The sequence below is a fragment of the Hyperoodon ampullatus genome, assembly GCF_949752795.1.
Source record: "Hyperoodon ampullatus genome assembly, chromosome: 5".
Lineage (NCBI taxonomy): Eukaryota > Metazoa > Chordata > Mammalia > Artiodactyla > Ziphiidae > Hyperoodon > Hyperoodon ampullatus.
Genome location: NC_136918.1, coordinates 27,663,198 through 27,682,879, shown reverse-complemented (window position 1 = coordinate 27,682,879; position 19,682 = coordinate 27,663,198). Strand labels below are relative to the sequence as shown.

At 36.0% G+C, this 19,682-nt stretch overlaps 1 protein-coding gene across 1 annotated transcript in view; it reads left to right on the top strand.

The window, feature by feature from the left end:
- The window catches only part of KCNH8 (potassium voltage-gated channel subfamily H member 8), a gene marked incomplete at both ends in the record, with an annotated part of 340,973 nt that overhangs the window by 309,851 nt on the left and 11,440 nt on the right, over positions 1-19,682 (top strand). Inside the window, one exon of the mRNA XM_079705106.1 lies at positions 1,975-2,051. Within this exon, the coding sequence (XP_079561232.1) occupies positions 1,975-2,051 (77 nt within the window). The remainder of the gene's footprint in view (positions 1-1,974; positions 2,052-19,682) is intronic.

Genomic DNA, 19,682 nt, shown 5'->3' with positions numbered 1-19,682 from the left:
GTGAATCCTTCCATGGGCAAAGCCAAGCCCAAGAAAGGCTTCTGAATGTACAGCTCTGGGAGTATGTCTCTGGTTGGTAGAATACCAGTCTTCTATCTCAATTAACAGTTCTTCCCAGCACTCATCTTCTGGGAAGATGGAAGAGTAAGACTCCATGGTAGGACGATGGTGGGAGGTGGGAAGGTGAGGAGAGGAATGCAGATGTCAGTCAACAATCATGATTCATCCATGTAATGGACTTATATCTGCTCTGGGCAAGAAGAACAGAAATCATAGTTCTAGTCAACCAGATGTGAGCATTTGCTATGGAAGCTGATGGTGGGTCCCAACAGGAAGTTTTCCTTGTTGGCTCACAGGACGTCATCATGTCATCCACCTAGTATTTCTGGTCCTGCCACACCCCTTGGCCTCCTCTTCTCCCTTTTCCCAACATTTACCCCAATACTCATCCATTCAAGCAACAAATATTCTTGACTTTACCTCCTAAATATCTCTCAGTTCTGTCTGAGACTTTCTATCCTTCCTTCCACCACACTTTTCCCTGCCACATTCACTCTTGCCTGTGCTGCTTCCAAAGTCTCTTCTCTGTTTTCACACTGTTCTCCATACAGAGTGAACTTTTTAAAAAAATACAAATTTATTCTTATTACGCTATTCCTATGCTTAAAATCCTGAGATGGATTCCTACTGCCCTTAGTATGAAATCCACACCTATTGCATATTTGTTTTTTTTAATATAAATTTATTTATTTATTTATTTGTTTGTTTGTTTATTTATTATTTTTGGCTGCATTGGGTCTTCATTGCTGTGCGCGGGCTTTCTCTCGTTGCAGCGAGCAGGGGCTACTTTTGATTGCGGTGAACGGGCTTGTCATTGTGGTGACATCTCTTGCTGCAGAGCATGGGCTCTAAGCGCACGGGCTTCAGTAGTTGTGGTGCACGGGCTTAGTTGCTCCATGGCATTTGGGATCTTCCCAGACCGGGGCTCGAACCCGTGCCCCCTGCATTGGCAGGCAGATTCTTAACCACTGCACCTCCAGGGCAGCCCCATAATTGCTTTTTCAATGTCTCTTTTCCCAGCTAAACTCAAAGCCCCATGAAGTTCAATATATTTTCTTTATTTCTGTCTCATCTAAAGGAGGCTTAGCCTGTTGTAGGTGATCTCTTATCATTCATTGAATGAATAGATTAACTTTGCAAAATATCTCAGCAAACGGAGCTTTTACTACTCTGACACTTTGGATTGTTTTGAGTGACTTTTTTCTCCCACAGACAAATTTTCTACACATAATTGACCAGAATTAGGATATTAGGATAGTCATCATGATATATGTACACGACATATATAGATATAGATATAGATACCTCTGTATATCAAATCCTTTCCAGTCTAGCTAGCAATGATTCATCTGTGCTTCTGCTCCTGACAGATATGAAATATATTTGTAAAAGTAAGGTAGAGAAAAAGTGGAGATGAGAGACCCGGGAAACAGGAGAAATTACCTTTTAGAGCAACACTAGAAGAAACAGAAAACCTGCAGTGGGGATGAGCAGCTTTAATAGAGGTGGGAGGAAAATGCTCTCATGGGTACAGGACTCAAAATCTGGAAAGGGAAGAGAGGAGAAAAAGAGCATCTTTTTTCTATGGCTTGGACACTGGCTGTGATATGTTTTTGGAAAATGGTCAAAGAATGGAACATGTGCCATTTGGACATATGGTAGGATTGTGTTCAGGAGAGGCGGAGGGTGGCCATGGACACATCCAGTAAGTGTGGCCACAGTCACCACCATGCTGTGTGCCTAGTTCCAAAGAGCTCACCAGGTGCCATCCAGAGGAGAACTAGGGAGAACAGTGCACCGACATCAGGAAAGGTTGAAGGTAGCTTGGGCTTCCTTCCTTGTTCTAACTGCCCCAGTTCTGAAATATGAGGTTTATTCCTGAAGGACTCATTCTGCATGTGTGTCACTTTCCAGACCCAGAGGTTGGAGCTGCTGTCCTCTTCATCAAAGCAGAGGAGACCAAGCAGCAAATAAACAAACTCAACAGCGAGGTATGGAGCTTTGCCTTTCTCTGGTCATGCTGGAGTGGTAAGAGGGGAAAGAAATCCTAGTCACCAGCAGAAGTGGTATAATATATTCACGATGAATATGCACTCTGGTGTCTGGTGACAAATATGGATGAATTTCCACTCAGCCTCATGTGAATATTAGTCACTTACACAAGCTCTATTTCTCCGTGTGTAACAAAGAGATAGTAGTCATCCCTACCTTATGGCCCATTTGTGAAATTAAATGAAATAACCTAGGTAAATTATTTAACCTACAGGAAGCACTAACTAAATGATTATTATAATTGGTGTCATAAATGTATTGATACTTGGTTTAATTGGTGCTTTTTCACTTTTTTCGTGTACTTTAATTTTTAATGATTTAAAGCAAGATTATTTGTCCACAGATGAATCAAAAGTAATGAATCAGAGTAATCAAATGGCCTGAAACTCTATTCTTTTCTCTGGTCTGTATTTGCTGTGTAACTTAGAGCACTTTAGCTCTTTAGATCTTACCATCTCTCCATGTAAAATAAGGTAATTTCTTAAAAAACTTTATTGAGGTATATTGTATGTATCACAAAATTCACCTATTTCAAGTGTACAGTTTAATGATTTTTACTATCTTTATTGAGTGGTTCAACCATCCGCATCTGAGTTTTAGAGTATTTTCCTCCCTAAAAAGATCTTTCACACCCATTTATGATTAATCTCTGTTCCCACATCCAGCCCTAGACAACCACTTATCTACTTTCTGTTTCTATAAATTTGTCTTTTCTGGATGTCTCATATAAATAGAGAAGGTAATTTCTGAATCAGTCTCTTAATTTGGGTGTCCCCCTAAAATTAAATTTAAAAAAATAGATTTTGAGACAATGATTTGGATGCAGATAGTTTCTTTGGGAGGTGATCCAGGAAACAAGATGAAGGAGTAGAGGAATAAGACAGGAAAGAAAGGAAAATGATTAAATAAGTGTGTGTTAATGAGATCATTAACTCTGTAGTCAATTGGGGCTCGATCCTGCTGGGGGGGCACTGAGAGACTGTGTAGGGCAACTCAGAATTGTTCTTCCATGAGACAAGTAAAAGGAGTTGAGGGTGGCTCCTGAGAGGTTACCTTCAGGCTTAGCTGCAGAAGACACTAGAAGGATCCTTCAGACAGGAATATGCAGGAAGACCCAGCTGTGGTGACCTTCCAGGTAGACCTAGGCCAAGTTTAGTGAGCAGACACAGACAGGGTAATAGGGCTGAAGTTTTAGATTCTCTGATGAGGTCTTGATGGAAAATGTAACCAACAGATGATATTGATGAGATTGGAAAAAAATGAAATTTACATAATCATAATTGGTTTCCAACTACCTGTAATAATGGAAAACTGGGCAGCTTGTCATAAAGTCTATAGGGTTTTTTTGTTAATAAATTTATTTCATTTATTTTATTTTTGGCTGTGTTGGGTCTTCGTTGCTGTGTGCGGGCTTTCTCTACTTGCTGCCAGCAGGGGCTACTTTCCTTTGAGGTGCGTGGGCTTCTCATCGTGGTGACTTCTCTTGTTTCAGAGCATGGGCTCTAGGCACACGGGCTTCAGTAGTTTTGGCTCGTGGGCTCCAGGGCACAGGCTCAGTAGTTGTGGTGCACGGGCTTAGCTGCTCTGCAGCATGTGGGATCTTCCCGAACCAGGGCTCAAACCTGTGTCCCCTGCATTGGCAGGCAGATTCTTAACCACTGCACCACCAGGGAAGCCCAAGTCTATAGGTTTTTGTTCAACTTGTGTTCCATCAGCTTAGTGAATATTTGTGCTTTACTGCCCTCTCTCCTTCGGAGTCTACACTTTCTGGAAGTGAGATTGTTGCCAACAAGAAGTAAGAGGGCCAAAGGGCAGACTAACAAAATAGGAAAAGAAAAACTAACTAGATTGAAACTGCTTAAATCACGAGGACTTGGCCATATGTGAGATCACCCAAATAATCTCATTAAAAATACACCAAAAAAAAAAATACACGGAAGAACAAACAAAACAAACTAAACACTCTTTTGGGCACCTGTACATCAACTTTTGTGTGTGTGTAGTTTAAGAGTGCTTTATTATTGTGGGTTTTTTTGTTGTTGGGTTTTTTTTTTTTTTTTTTGGATAGCAACTTTTTATTAAACAATTTTCTTTAAATATTGTTCTCAGATAAAATCACACATTAATACCATTTGAATTATCAATATTTTCCCTCACATTTGAGTTTATTTAATGGTTTTAGGAACTGACTGACCAATATCTTAGCTCAAACACAGAAGTTAGTAATTAGTCTGGGGGAAAAAAATGTGTTGGTATCTTCAATGTTCACCTTCCCTAAGTTCAGGCTTTTCCTCTATTAAATGGTAATGATAAAATCTGTCATAGAGGAGTGTGGTAAGGACTTAATACCATATGTAAAACACCAAACATGGTGGTCAAAAGCTCATTCTCTCTTCATACAAGGTCATGCTTCTAGTCAACAAATGTGACTCTCAAGTTAGTCCCCCCATTACCCAACAGTGCCCCATGCAGAGTAATAGGAGAGAGAATTAGTCAATGCATATGGAATAAAATGAAAATGAATGGACTTAAGGGAAACATATTTGATCATGAAAATGAGACTGCTTTCACCTGAGACTTCCTTTTGCTATGAAGACGCTCACTATAAAATTAGAATAGGGACTTCCCTGGTGGCACAGTGGTTAAGAATCTGCTTGCCAGTGCAGGGGACACGGGTTTGAACCCTGGTCTGGGAAGATCCCACATGCCACTGAGAAACTAAGCCCGTGTGCCACAACTACTGAGCCCTCCTGCCACAATTACTGAAGCCTGCACTCCTAGAGCTCATGCTCCACAACAAGAGAAGCCACTCCAGTGAGAAGCTCATGCACCACAAGGAAGAGTAGTCCCTGCTCACCACAACTACAGAAAGCCACGTGCAGCAACGAAGACCCAATGCAGCCAAAAATAAATAAATAAATTTATTTTTTTTAATTACAATAAAAAATGATAGGGTAAAAACCTTACATTTCAATGCATCTTATTTCAACTAAATAGTTTGATGTAAAAGTGTCACCAATTTACTGTAAAGAACACTTATTCTGTAACACTTAAGTTGATTTAAGGGCAAGGAGACCCAGTATTCCAGTTAACAATGCTTAACCATTATTTGACATTACACTAAACGTTCAAGTGGTAAAATGATGATAAAACTAGGCAGAAAACAACCTGCCAAACTTAACAGAAAGGTAATCACAGGCAAATCTTCGATTTCAAAGTGAGAAAATGCGGTGGCTTGTTAAATCATCCTTAGCAGGGTGCACTTTGGCTGGAGTGCTCTAATTGCCACTTGTTAACATTTTATTTTGTAGGTACATAAAGGAGCCAGTTAATATTGGGCCATTTTATTCCAACTTGAGTCTTAACTATATTAAGGAGAATGAAAATGTTTCATGTATATAATACATGCCTAAACAAAAAAATAAGTGAGTTTTGTAGAAGCAACTTATATTGACTTTTTTGAGAGAGAAGTCCGACTTCTCATACTATTTATTAACTCCATTTTTAAAACAACTTTATTGAGGTATAAGTAACGTGTCATAGAATTCATCCTTTAAAGTGTACACCTTGGGACTTCCCTGGCGGTCCAGTGGTTAGGACTCTGTGCTTGTACGGCAGGGGGCGTGAGTTTGATACCTGGTCAGGGAACTAAGATCCCGCAAGCCAGACAGCGCGGTCAAAATAAATAAATAAATTAATTAATTAATTAAAGTGTACACTTGAGGGCTTTTAGTATATTCCTAGACTTGTGCATGCATCACCATAATAAATTTTAGAACGGTTTGTTACCCCACAAAGAAGTTTTGCACCACACAGCCATCACCCCTAACGCCAGTGGCTCCCCATACTCAGCCCCAGGCAACCACTAAGCTACATTCTGTGCCTGAAGATTCGCCCACTCAGGCCATTTTATATAAATGGAATCACACAATATGGTCCTTTGTGACTGACTTTTTTCGCTTAGTGTAATATTTTCGAGGTTTTCATCTTACATTGTTGCATACCAGTACTTTATTCGTTTTTATTGCCAAGTAATATTTCATTATATAGATACAGCACATTTTGTTTATTCATTCATCACTTGATGGGCATTTGTGTTGTAACCACTTTTTGGCTAATATGAACAATGCTACTATGAACTTTCATAAAACATTCACCCAAGATTTTGTGTGCACATGTTTTAATTTCTCCTGAGTAAAGAAGAATGGCTGGTAACCCTATGTGTAAACATTTGAGGAACTGCCAGGCTGTTTCCCAAAGCAGCAGAAGAATTTTACATTTAGCAGCATATGAAGGTTCCAACCTCTCCACTTCCTCACCAACATTTTTTATTTGTTATTATCTGATTTTTTTATTATAACCATTCTTGTGTGCATGAAGTGGTATCTCATGTGGTTTCCATGTGCATTTCCCTGATAGCTAATAATTTGAGCATCTTTTCATGTGTTATTGGCCATTTGTATGTCTTTGGAGAACTGTCAATTTAGATCTTCTATCCATTTTAAAATTGGGTTGTCTGTTTATTACTGAGTTGTGAGTGTTCTTTATATATTCTAGATAACAGGTTATGATGGATGTACAGTTTTCTTCTCACATACTTTAAGTTGCCCTTTAATTTTCTTAATGTTTTTCTATAAAGCACAATTTGGTGATATCCAACTTATCTCTTTTTTCTTTTGTTCATTGTGATTTTGAGGTCACATCTAAGAAACCATTGCCTATCCCAAGATCATTAAGATTTATTCCTCTGTCTTCTTCTAAGAGTTTTATAGTGTGAGCTCTTACATTTAGGTCTTTGGTCTATTTTGAGTTAATTTTTGTATATGGGTGATGTATGGGCACAATTTTACTTAATTTTTTTTTGTGGATGTCTAGTGATCACATCACTATTTATTAAAAACACTATGTTTTCCCCACTGAATTGCCTTTGTACTCTTGTGACACTCAACTTGCCATTGATATGAGGGTTTATTTCTGGACTCTCAATTCTATTCTATTGCTCTATAGGTCTATCCATATCTTTTTAAATTTCTTTCAACAATATTTTGTAGTTTTCAGTGTACAAGTCTTGTACCTCCTTGGTTAAATATATTCCTAAGAGTTCTAATATTTTTTTATCATCTTTATTGGACTATAATTGCTTTACAATGGTGTGTTATTTTCTGTTTTACAACAAAGTGAATCAGCTATACATATACATATATCCCTATATCTCCGCCCTCTTGCATCTCCCTCCCACCCTCCCTATCCCACCCCCTACCTAATCACAAAGCACCAAGCTGATCTCCCTGTGCTATGCAGCTGCTTCACACTAGCTATCTATTTTACATTTGGTAGTGTATATATGTCCATACCACTCTCTCACTTCAACCCAGTTTACTGTTCCCCTTCCCCGTGTCTTCAAGTCCATTCTCTATGTCTGTGTCTTTATTCTTGTCCTGCCCCTAGGTTCTTCAGAATCTTTTTTTTTTTTACATTCCATATATATGTGTTAGCATACAGTATTTGTTTTTCTCTTTCTGACTTACTTCACTCTGTATGACAGTCTCTAGGTCCATCCACCTCACTACAAATAACTCAATTTCGTTTCTTTTTATGGCTGAGTAATATTCCATTGTATATATGTGCCACATCTTCTTTATCCATTCATCTGTTGATGGACACTTAGGTTGCTTCCATGTCCTGGCTACTGTAAATAGAGCTGCAATGAACATTGTGGTACATGACTCTTTTTGAATTATGGTTTTCTCAGGCTGTATGCCCAGTAGTGGGATTGCTGGGTCATATGGTAGTTCTATTTTCAGTTTTTAAAGGGAGTTCTAATGTTTTTGATGCTATTGTAAATGAAATTGTTTTCTTAATTTATTTTTGGATTGTTCACTTATAGTGTACGGAAATACACCTGATTTTTGCTTGCTCATCTTGTATCCTGCAACTTTACCAAATATTTTAAATAGTTCTAATAATTTGGGGGTGGGTTTTTTGGAAACTTTTTATATTAGATCATGCCATCTAGAAATAGAGATAGTTTTATTTCTCCCTTTCCAATTTAAATGCCTTTTATTACCTTTTCTTCCCTAATTGCCTTGGCTAGAACTTCCAGTACTTCACTGAATAGAAATGGAAAGAAATATCCCTCTCTTGTGCCTCCCCTTGGGAAGGAAATCTTTGTCTTTCACCATTGAATATGATGTTAACTGTGGGTATTTCATAAATTCCCTTTTTCATGTTAAGAGAGTACCCTTGTATCCCTGATTTGTTGAGTGTTTCTATCACAAGGGGATGTTAAATTTTGTCAAATGCTTTTTCTTGCACCTATTGAGATGACAATGTGTTTGTTTGTTTTTGGTCCTTTATTCTACCGATATGGTATATTATGTTAATTAATGATTTGGGGATGGCCAACTAAACTTGCATTCCTAAAATAAATCCCCCTGGTCATGGTGTAGAATCCCTTTTAAATATTGCTGGATTCAATTTGGTAGTATTTTTTTGCCATCTATATTCATAAATTACTGGTCTACAGTTTTCTTTTTCTTGTGATATCTTTGTCTGGTTTTCATGTCAGAGTAATATTGGTCTCATAAAATGAGTTGGGAAGTGTTCCCTCCTCTTCTATGTTTTTAAATAGTTTGAGAAGAATTGCTATTAATGCTCGCTTAAAGATCTGGTGAAGCCATCTGGTCCTAGGTTTTTCTTTGTGGAAAGTTTTTTGATTCCTAATTTAATCACTTACTTTTATAGGTCTATTTAGATATTGTATTTCTTCTTGAGTCAGTTTTGGTAGTTTATGTCTTTGTAGAAATTTGTCAAATTCATCTGTTATCTTACTTGTTGGCCTATAGCATTCAAAGTATTTCCTTATGATTCTTTTCATTTCTGTAATGTTGGTAGTAATGTCTCCTCTTTCATTCCTGATTTTAGTAACTTGAGTCATCTCTCTTTTTATTTAGGTGAAGCTTTGTCAATTTTGTTGATATTTTCAAAAAACCAACTTTTGGTTTTGATCATTTTTCTTCATTTCTATTCTCTATTTTCATTGTTTTCTGCTCTAATCCTTATTATTTCCTTCTTCCTGCTTCCTTTGAATTTAGTTCACTTTTCTTTTTCCAGTGCCTTAAGATGAAGTTGATTTTATATCTTTCTTCTTTTTTGATAGGCATTACCATAAATTTCTCCCTAAGCACTGCTTTAACTACGTCCCATAAACTTGAGTATGTTGTGTTGTCATTTTAATTTATCTCAAATTATTTTTTAATTTCTCCTGTGATTTCTTCTTTGACCTATTGGTTATTTAGTAATGTGTGATTTAATGTCCACATACTTGAGAATTTTCCAATTTTCTTTATTACTAATTTCTAATTTCATTCCATTATGTTTGAAGAACACACTTTGTATGATTTTAATCCTGTTATGTTTATTTAGGTTTACTTAATGGCATAGCATATGGTCTTACCTGGAGAATGTTCTGTGTGCACTTGAGAAGACTGTGTATTCTACTGTTGTTGGGTGAATATTCTATAGATGTCTGTTATGTCTATGACTATAGGTCTGTGACGTTCAAGTTTTCTATTTCCTTTTTGATCTGCCCAGTTGTTCTATTTATTAGTAAAAATAAGATATTGCATTCTCTAACTACTATTACTGATTGTCTATTTCTCCCTTCAATTTTGACTTTTTTTGCTTCATGTATTTAGGGCTCTTTTGTATATATATATAATTATTATCATTTCCTGTAAAGTTGGCCACCTTTTTTTTTTACCAAATGTTTCTTCTTTATCTCTAGTAAAATTTTAAGTCTATTTTGTCTGATATTAGTATAGCTTTTCCAGCTTTTTTATGGTTGCTCTTTGCATATCTTTTTTCATCCTTCTTCTTTCAACCTACTTGTGTATTTGACTCTAATGTGTATCTTCTGTTGACAACTTATAGATGTCTTGATTTTTTTATTCAATCTATCAATATTTACCTTTTGATTAGATGGCTTAATTCATTCATATTTAATATTATTGATATAGTTTGATTTATCTTCTATTTTATTTTTTATTTTCTATTTATCTCCTGTTTGCTTGTTTTCACTTACTAATTGTGGGCTTCTTACATTATCAAATATTCTTTTTTAAGATAAGTTCAAAACACTTATGATGGTTACTTAATAAAACAGGATTACATAGACCAAGGGGTAGACGTTCCTCACTTACTTTACATAATTCCAAAAACATATATAATACTTGAACATTTTTGTTCCTTTTCAGGTGATTTAAAATAAAACTTAGAGAACAATTCCTCTGTGGTTAAATACATCTGGTATATTTTACTTAAAATTAACTCATATTCTTATAGATGCACATTAGTCATTAGCATACTAAGACTCTATGAATTCTTGCAGTAAAGAAACTAAATTAAGTTATTTTTAGCCTGCACTGACCAAATGAATTTGCTTATGGATCACTTTAATGACAAAATAACTATGAATATTTTGTCTCCCATTAGCATACCTTGGAATAATATGAAAAGCACTGAACTAAGGAAAAAGCCTCTTTCAGATGTTATCCAAAATTCTCATCTTCCTTTTTTACTTTATCCTATTCTGAGTTTGGTTTCGCCCCATTTTATATACTAGGATGTATTCACGTTCTTATTTTGGGTCTCTTTTTCATGTTCCCAGAACATTCTTGATTTTTGTTTTGCACCTGCTTAAAGTTCACTTCAAGTACAGTCTTTACCAATTGATTTCTATAAAGGTTTGTACTTCTCATATGTTGCCCAAAACATATATGTGGATATACACATATATTAACAGAGAGTGAGTGAGTGAGGGAGGGAGATTTATTACAAGGAATTGGGTTATGCAATTAGGAAGATGAGGAGTCACAGATCTGCTGTTGGCAAACTGGAGACCCAGGAGAGCTGATGATGTTGTTCCAAGTCCAATCCAAAGGTCTGAAAACCAATAGTATAAGTCTGTAAGTCCTGGTCCAAAAGTCAGCAGGCTCTAGACCCGAGAAGAGTCTATGTTTCAGTTTGAGTCTGAAGGCAGGAGGAGACTGACGTACCAGATCAATAGTCAGGCAGGAGGAGTTCCCTCTTAGACTTTTTGTTCTATTCAGGTCTTCAATTGATTGAAGGAGGCCCACATACATTAGGGACAATCTGCTTTACTCAGTGTACCGAATCAAATGTTAATCTCATCCAGAAACAGCTTCACAGACACACCCAGAACAATGTTTGCCCAAATGTCTGGGCACCCCATGGCCCAGTTACGTTGGTAAATAAAAACCGTCACATCCACAAAATACCTTCTCTTTGTCAGTCCAGTGGCTTTATTTCCAGTTTAAATCATTGGCCTGTTTCAATGTTCAAGCTGCTTGGGTGGGAATAATCCTTTTCCTTCTAATTTTTAAAAAATATTCCCCTACTGCCAAGATGTTGTGGTTCTTTTTATGAGACAAAATTAAACATTTTCTCAAACTCCAGAATTTAGAAAGTGACTTTTATCTTTTATAACTTCATATATTGTAAGTTATACATATATGTGAGCAGAACCAAAATTTGGGGAAGACCAGCTCTATTCTTGACACCACTACTTTGCTGGGAATCTCACTGAGTGATCTGGAGCCCTTTGTTTCACTGACACATTAGCACACTGTTAAGAGATTTGAGAAATCTATGCATATCAACTTGGCCTCTAGAATGTTAGAGTCCAAGTTCTTGTTGCTATGGAGACTGACAGAAAAGCATCTTCTTTTCCGACAGGATTGTGTTTGCATCACATTTCATAATTGGATCATAGATCATGTTCTTTAAAAATAGCTATTCCAGTTATTTCCCTAGATCCACTATTTTCCTAAGGCTTTAAAGCATCATTTTATAATAGTCACTAAGACTATACGTCCAATTTCAAACTGTGTTTTGTAACATCGACATCCTTTAACTTCTTTTAATATCTTTTAACTTTCTCATTTGCAACTTCCTCAAAAAAGTCTAGTAACTTTCTCTGAAATATTGAAAATTCCCATTATTCTCAGATAGGCATTGTTACAGGGTAAAGTGTACTGAGGTAAGAAACAAACTCCAAATCGCATTGGTTCAAATTTATTTCTTGTTCAAGCAAATGCCTAATATTAGTTAGCTCGAGGGGGCACCACTACCTGGAATGTCATTGATTAGCTATGTTCCATTCGAAGAGCAGAGCGCAGACAATTGTTTTGGCTCAAAAGATATACACATCATTTCTGTTTATATTTCATTAACTAGAACTAATTCCATTGATACAATTAATTTCAAGAGATAAAAAAGTATAATTTTCTGTGTACTCCAGAAGTAACAGAAAACTAGATACTAGTAAGCACTAGTAATATCTACCACAGCACCCAAACATTAATAGGAAAATTTTGTCTCCTCTTTCCTTTGCTTAAGATTGAATGCCAATATATCCCCAATTAAATGTGTCATACAATAACCAAGCAAACACATACAGGTAATGAAATGTTTTCTGCTAAAAAACAGAGAGAATCTCAGTTGTTTTCTAGGTTATATTTGAGAAACCTACCAGATAAGTTTTAAATTTGTGTCACTAGATCAGTGAAGGCTCTTTCAGTCAAATAAATAGAATAGTAATAACAGGTTGTTCTTTAATTAAGAGTTGCTTTACTTAGATAAACAACAAGGACCTACTATACAGCACAGGGAACTAAATTCAATATCTTGTAATAACCTATAATGGAAAAGAATCTGAAAAAGAATATATAAATATATATGTATGTATAACTAAATCACTTTGCTGTACACCTGAGACTAACACAACATTGCAAATCAACTATACTTCAATTAAAAAAAAGAGTTGCTTTACTACTTTCCTAAATGGCTATGAAAACTCAGGGTTCTATCAGAAATTCACACAAGGAAACCTACATGAGTAATACCCTATGGTAAAGTTATTCTTTAGTCCTCTGAATTGGTGTTATCATTATATCTTTTCATTGACAGTTGATTCAACTGAAACACACTGATAGAATTGCCAGACCATCCCAATATCTGATTGTACAATCTCTTTTCTTCCTCATCATGATCATAAATAGTACTTGACCATCAATTCTCAAAAGCAAGACATAAGCAAAGGCTGTATACTTCACTTTTTGACATAGTAAAACAAAGTCCATTTAAACTGCTGGCAAAACCATTATGCTTTTTCATTTTAATACATAAGTATTATTGATATTAGTCTTGCATTTTGTGGACACAGGTTTCTAAACTGGAATATATCCAACTAATTAATGATTTTTAGGACACTTTTTGATTATTTTCCAGTTCTCAAGCCTCTATTCATAGGCAGATTTGTAGCTGTCATGAGAGTTTTACTGATAATAAATAAGTAGATTATTTAAAATAAACCCTCAAGAATAGTGAGGCTCTCTCAAAAGAAAAAAAATACGCCACTCAAAAGCTTGTCCTGTGAGGTGTAGATTTTAAATGCATATAACTTTTGGAGATCAACTATTTTTGTCTTCTTTGCCTGGGAGTATTTATATATGGGCCTCTTCTCATCTTTGAATAGAGGGACTAAATGGATATGACAGTTATGTGTCCAAGTGAGACCAATGCCACATTCCAAATGAGCAATTTGCGATGAGTTGAATAAAAGGATTATTTACAGGAGTTAGTAGAGTGTACGAAAACCACAAAGGATGGAACAGCCCCTCCCACTCTGGGGCAATGTCAACAGAAGTTCACTACCACTCTCGGTCTGCGGGGCCAGAGTAGAGAATGATTACAGAATCTTGAGTCAGAGAAAGCTGGATGGAGAAAGCTATGTGACAGGAGCCATGATCTTTCGTTGGTACTTTCTGTGACCTGCCCACCTCAACCCTGCAGGGAAGCAGTCAGAGGAACACATGCCCTGACCTCCCTCTCCTGCCTCCCTCTGATTTGATGGTGTTCTTCAATGGCCAAACCCAGCCAGAAGCCAATGAGCCTATTGATGGAGATCATACAAGCCAGCCTCCAAGGGGCAGAGTTGGTTGGAAAGTGGACCTATTTTAGAGATACAAATGGAAATATTTAGTAAAATGAGTTACTATGTACACAAACAATATAGGAAAATTCAAAGGAAATTAAACCATTGGTTATTAATTATTCTTTCCTAGAAATTAGCCAGTTGCTGGTAGCTAGTTATTAACTGCCCACTAACTGATAGTTTCAGAATTACTGGTTATTTTTTAAAAACGGACGAGGGTAATCAACCCCATTCCTCCTAAAAGTTTGTAAGTTGATGAAATCTTTCAAAAACATTTAGCTGTGCCATTTTTCATTTCATCGATAGGAAAATTAAGTTCAGTAATTAATCTAATCCAACAACTACGAATGACGTTGGAACTTTTTTTTAGGATCCTAGAGTTGGAAAGGTTGGCAGAAGCCTTTTTCTTTCCTATCCTCTCCCTGCTAACATGAATTTCCCCTTTTTAAAAATGAGAACACCACAGATCTTTTAAAAGGGCTCCAATTCCTTTAACATTCATTCTACCTCCAATCTCCTGTGAATCTCCTTGACTCTTCTACAATGAATCCCAATTCCTAAGTCCCTTTTCTGCATTTCAACACCTGCTTTCTAACCTTGCCATTCAGCATTTGGTTTTATAGAGTTTTATATTATTTTCATATGCACATTTCTTCCTTCCCCAAATAGAGCACACGACTCCTAAAAACTTGGATTACATCACCAAAAAAATTCTGTGAATTGCCTCAAAATTATTCTTATTATTTTTAAAGTATTCAGACTTCACTGAAGTGCAATAGAGAATGCTCCGTATCTCAAGTAACTCAATGTTCAGAACTAGAAAATAAATAAACATGAACTTGGGGAGGCTTGGATTTTTTTTCAATCTTCTTATTAGAGAACAATAAGGCACCTAGAGAAATGAGGACCAACACTGTCCATTCACTTGTGCACAATTAGAAATGAATACAATATACATAAATCTATATTCAATTAGCCTTTATATGTAAATCAGTTGATTTATATATAAATCAATACTAAATTAGTCAAATTTTCTTTTTGTGCTTATATGACCACAGGATAGGATAGAATTTGAAATAATCAATTGTTAAAAATAAGGGGTAAAAGAATTGTCCTGAAACAAATAATTATGCAACTTTACCTTCATACTGTTATAGTTTCATAATGTGGTAGAATCATGAAATCTGAGAATTGAGAGCTATGTTAGAGGACACCTACTCTGACTTTTCACTCAGTGTGAGAATTTTCTTTCTGAGGTTACTGGCAAGAAATTATTTTACCTGAATATTTTCTGTAGTAAAAATCTCACCATGCTCCAGAGAAATCTATGGCAATGCTTCCCAGACCTGGCTGTGCTTTCAAATCCTCTAGGAATATATTTTTTACATGATTATAAATATGTTTAATAAATTAATATGTAAAATAATGAATAAATATTTTTAAAATAACCTTTCCTGTAGCCCATCATGGACTGACTCTCAGAACCCCTAGAGCTGGCACTGGGCATCTCTATTTTTAAAAAATCTCCAAATGTTCCTAATGACAGAAAACCATGCAAACAGTGGCCGACTTCATTTCTCAATTGCTTTAGCTATTAGAAACCTCTTCCCTATATTTAGCTGATATAACTCTGTAAAACCTGTTGTTCATTTTTCCTACTTCTTTTGCTCTTGATTAGAACAGAAAAAGCCACCTAACTGATCATTTTTAACGAAATACTTTAAATTTTGAAGGTAGCTAATCTCTCTCTTCCTCCCTACTCTGTAGCATATCTTCTACTTCTATAAATGTTCTCTCTTCCTTGAAACTTTACTCAAGTGATGTGAGATCCAGACTCTTCATCATCATAATCAACTTCTTTTGCCTCTGCCCCCCCTTAACCCAGTTTCTCAAAGACAATGACAAATGACCCCAGTGTCCTACAGATGATACTTCCAGAACAGAGGTTATTGTCCATCATAATGTTTCAGCTTATAAAAGCACCTCAAGGTCTTGTATTCCTTCTCTCTGTTCAGAAACCACTTTCACAAGACATCTGCGTGGGCAGCTGTCTTCCCTCTCTCAAGTCTATGCTCAAATGTCAGCTTCCCAATGAGTTCCTCCTTGACCAGCCTTTTTAAAATAGCAGCCCCCTCTCCCCAAATTTACTTCCAAATTTGTTTTCCCTCAAAATCCTATCAAACCCCTACTACACCACATGGTTTATTTATCTACATTTTCATTGTCTCTACCCCTGCCCCCCATTAGAAAGTCAGTTCTAGGAGGACAAGAATCTTTATCTGCTTTTCCCTTTGTTATCGATTGGCACATGGTAGACACATATTTATGGTTGATGAATGAATAAAAGATGCTTGGATTATGCATTATGTCCATTTTAACCATTAAGTATTAGGACATTGAATAGAAAAGGGAAATGGGATTTCAGTTTTGAGTTTGAAGAGACGTTAGAAATTCTGATACGGACATGCTGCTATTGCAGATGAGTAAACTGAGGTCCAGAGAAAATCACACATGCAGCAAGTGATTTGGAAACAAGACCTCAGTCCAGCCCAGGAGGGTTAGCTTTCCAAGCAGACCATCCTTTGTCTCTATTGAAAAGATTTCCTCTCTGAAATATCAGAAGCCTACCTCAAGATGTGAGCCTTTGAGTCCTTAAATTGGCCAGATAGATACTTAAACCTAAGGCTTGATTAAATCGTGGACAGGTAATTTTAGGATAGGATAATTTCAGAAAGAGCTTTTCAAGAAAGCCTGATAAAATATACTATATGTTTATTCAAGGGAAATTTATTGATTTCCCATATGTTTTCCCATATATGTTTCCCATGCATGACTATTGCACATGTTAGCATTTTCAAATCTTAAAACAAACAAAAAAAGGAGTGCATAGTAAGGCAAATAAAATGATAAAGAGTGTTAAGGAGAGACAGGGGCTTAGGAAATTCACTGGTAATTTACTGACATTTTCAATGTATTTTTAAAATCAAATCAAATCATTGGTACAAGATACCGTTACTACAGTCCTGTGCTGGCCTCAATTGGTGATCTGCAAGTTCACTTTCTAAACTGAATCTCCTTAGCCTTGGAGATGAAGAGTTGTGTTCAAATAACATTTATTAAAGAGTTTCTTAGGGAAATACGTGTTTGTGTTTAAAGCTACAGTACCAGAAATTTAATTGGGGAAGGTGTCTGCCAGTGATTAAAAGAAGACTCTTTCTAGAGCCCTGACACACACTTTAGGTACCATGGCTCCATGAAAGTGTTCTTCTAGACCTCGCTGGGTCAGTCTTTCTCACTGCGACGTTCATTGCTCAGCTGCTCTGAAAGTGAAGGAAGAGTCTCTGCATTAATTCAGTAAGAACCTAACCTCTTGGCAGGCTTTTTTGGATATTGATTGGCAGTGGTTGGTTAAAAATGGGTCATTGAAATGTACCATAACAAAAGATAAAGAAGAAACAATTGATGAAAATTAGTTCTTTTTTTTTTTTTTTTTTTTTTTGCGGTACGTGGGCCTCTCACTGTCGCGGCCCCTCCCGTTGCAGAGCACAGGTTCCGGACGCGCAGGCTCAGCGGCCAGGGCTCACGGGCCCAGCCGCTCCGCGGCATGTGGGATCTTCCCGGACCGGGCACGAACCCGTGTCCCCTGCATCAGCAGGCGGACTCTCAACCACTGCGCCACCAGGGAAGCCCTAGTTCTTTTTTTCATGTAAAATATTTGTTTTTTTTTTTTTAAATTAAAGGCACATAGATATTGTTATAAAAATAAGACTGTAGTGTGCATACTGAATATTTTGTTTTTCCTTTTTAACCATGAGCTAAACATATAGAAATTTATACAACAGATATGTAAATAACTATTATTCATATTAGGCAAATAATAACATGTTCCCATGTTTCAGATGTGCTTTAAAGAAATTTAAAACGTTATATCCTTTAAAGGTTTTCTTTCTTATTTCATGAAATGATAGAACTCTAGGGTTAGAAAAGAAATTCAAGAGGAAATTAGAAGTGAGAAAAGAATCACTGTAGAAATTGACTAAATTAGAAACAACATAAGAGCAAATAAACAAATTTGCCAAAACAGATAGTGAAAAAGAAGGAAAATGTAAAGCATCTAATCTAGATGAAGAAGATTTTTTAGGGAAGGTGACAAATATTTAAGATACACAAAACTGATCGAACATACAAAAAATACAAGTCTCTGAAGAAGAAAGCCAAGTTTAGGCTTTCTACACTAACAAACACTAAAATTGATAATCCAATAAAATTCTCCTGAAATTTTTTTAAATGAAACTACATATTGAAATTATGTGCTATAGTGAAATTACTATACTTTAAAGTAAGAGAAAAAAAAATCCTTTGGGCAACTAGCCAAAAAAGATCTTATAAAGGACTTGCAAGGGAAAAATCTAGACTATCATTAGACTTTTAGACAGCAACACTTTATGCAAGAAGATGGAATTACATACAAAATATATAAGACTCGAGAAATTAAAGTGTAAACTAAGGATTTTTTATTCAGCAAAAATTATCATCAAGTATCAAACTGTTATCAATATGAAAGAACTCAGGGATATTATTCCCATATACATTTCCTGAAGAATGTCCTAGAGAACAAGATTCAGAAAACCAAGATGACTTGAAAAAAACTGTTGTAGGACAAGTTCATCAGCATTAAATATGTACTTATTTATAGTACCAAATCTAAATGAAAGTCAAATGGGAGAGAGTATACGTTGTCAAGGGCCATATGCCCTGACAATATAAGTATAGCAGAACCATTTTTTAAAGAAGGGAGTGAGGAGAGAATGATAATAGAATATGCCAAAAAAAAATTTAACTGTTTTCAATAATCATAATTTGTCATGTAGACTGTACTGATATCTGAGACTGTTGCATGCGTGATGGGAGGGAGGGTAAAGCAAATGAATGTAGATGCACCTCAGGAATATTGCAGGTTCAGTTCCAGACAACTGCAATAAAGCAAATATTAGAATACAGTGAGTCACACAAGTTTTTTGATTTCCCAGTCCATATAAAACTTTTGTTTGCACAATACTGTAGTCTATTAAGTGTGAAATAGCATTATGTCTAAGAAAAAGAATGTACATGCCTTAATTTTAAAACATACTTTATTGCTAAAAAATGCTAACCATTATCTGACAATGCAGGGTTGTCACAAATCTTCAATTTGTAAAACAAAATAAACAGCAAAAAACGCTATATCCATGAAGCATGATAAAGCAGAGTGCAGTAAAATGATGTATGCCTATAATTATGGCATATCCTAATTACATCATTCTCTGTACCTCAATAACCAGAATTCACAGTGTAGAATAAAGTAGATACAAATATAATATGGAAAAATGTTAAGTAAGAACCCTATAGTCCTGAAATGGAATTAAAAACCCTAGTATGAACTGATGTATTATCATAAACATGCACACAACTCCAAGCTCTTTTAACAGAAAAGGAGTAAAAGCAGTTGCTAGCCTAATAACAGTAAATATTTCTGTGCCTCAAGTATGGCCTTGAAATACAATTTCCCACTAAA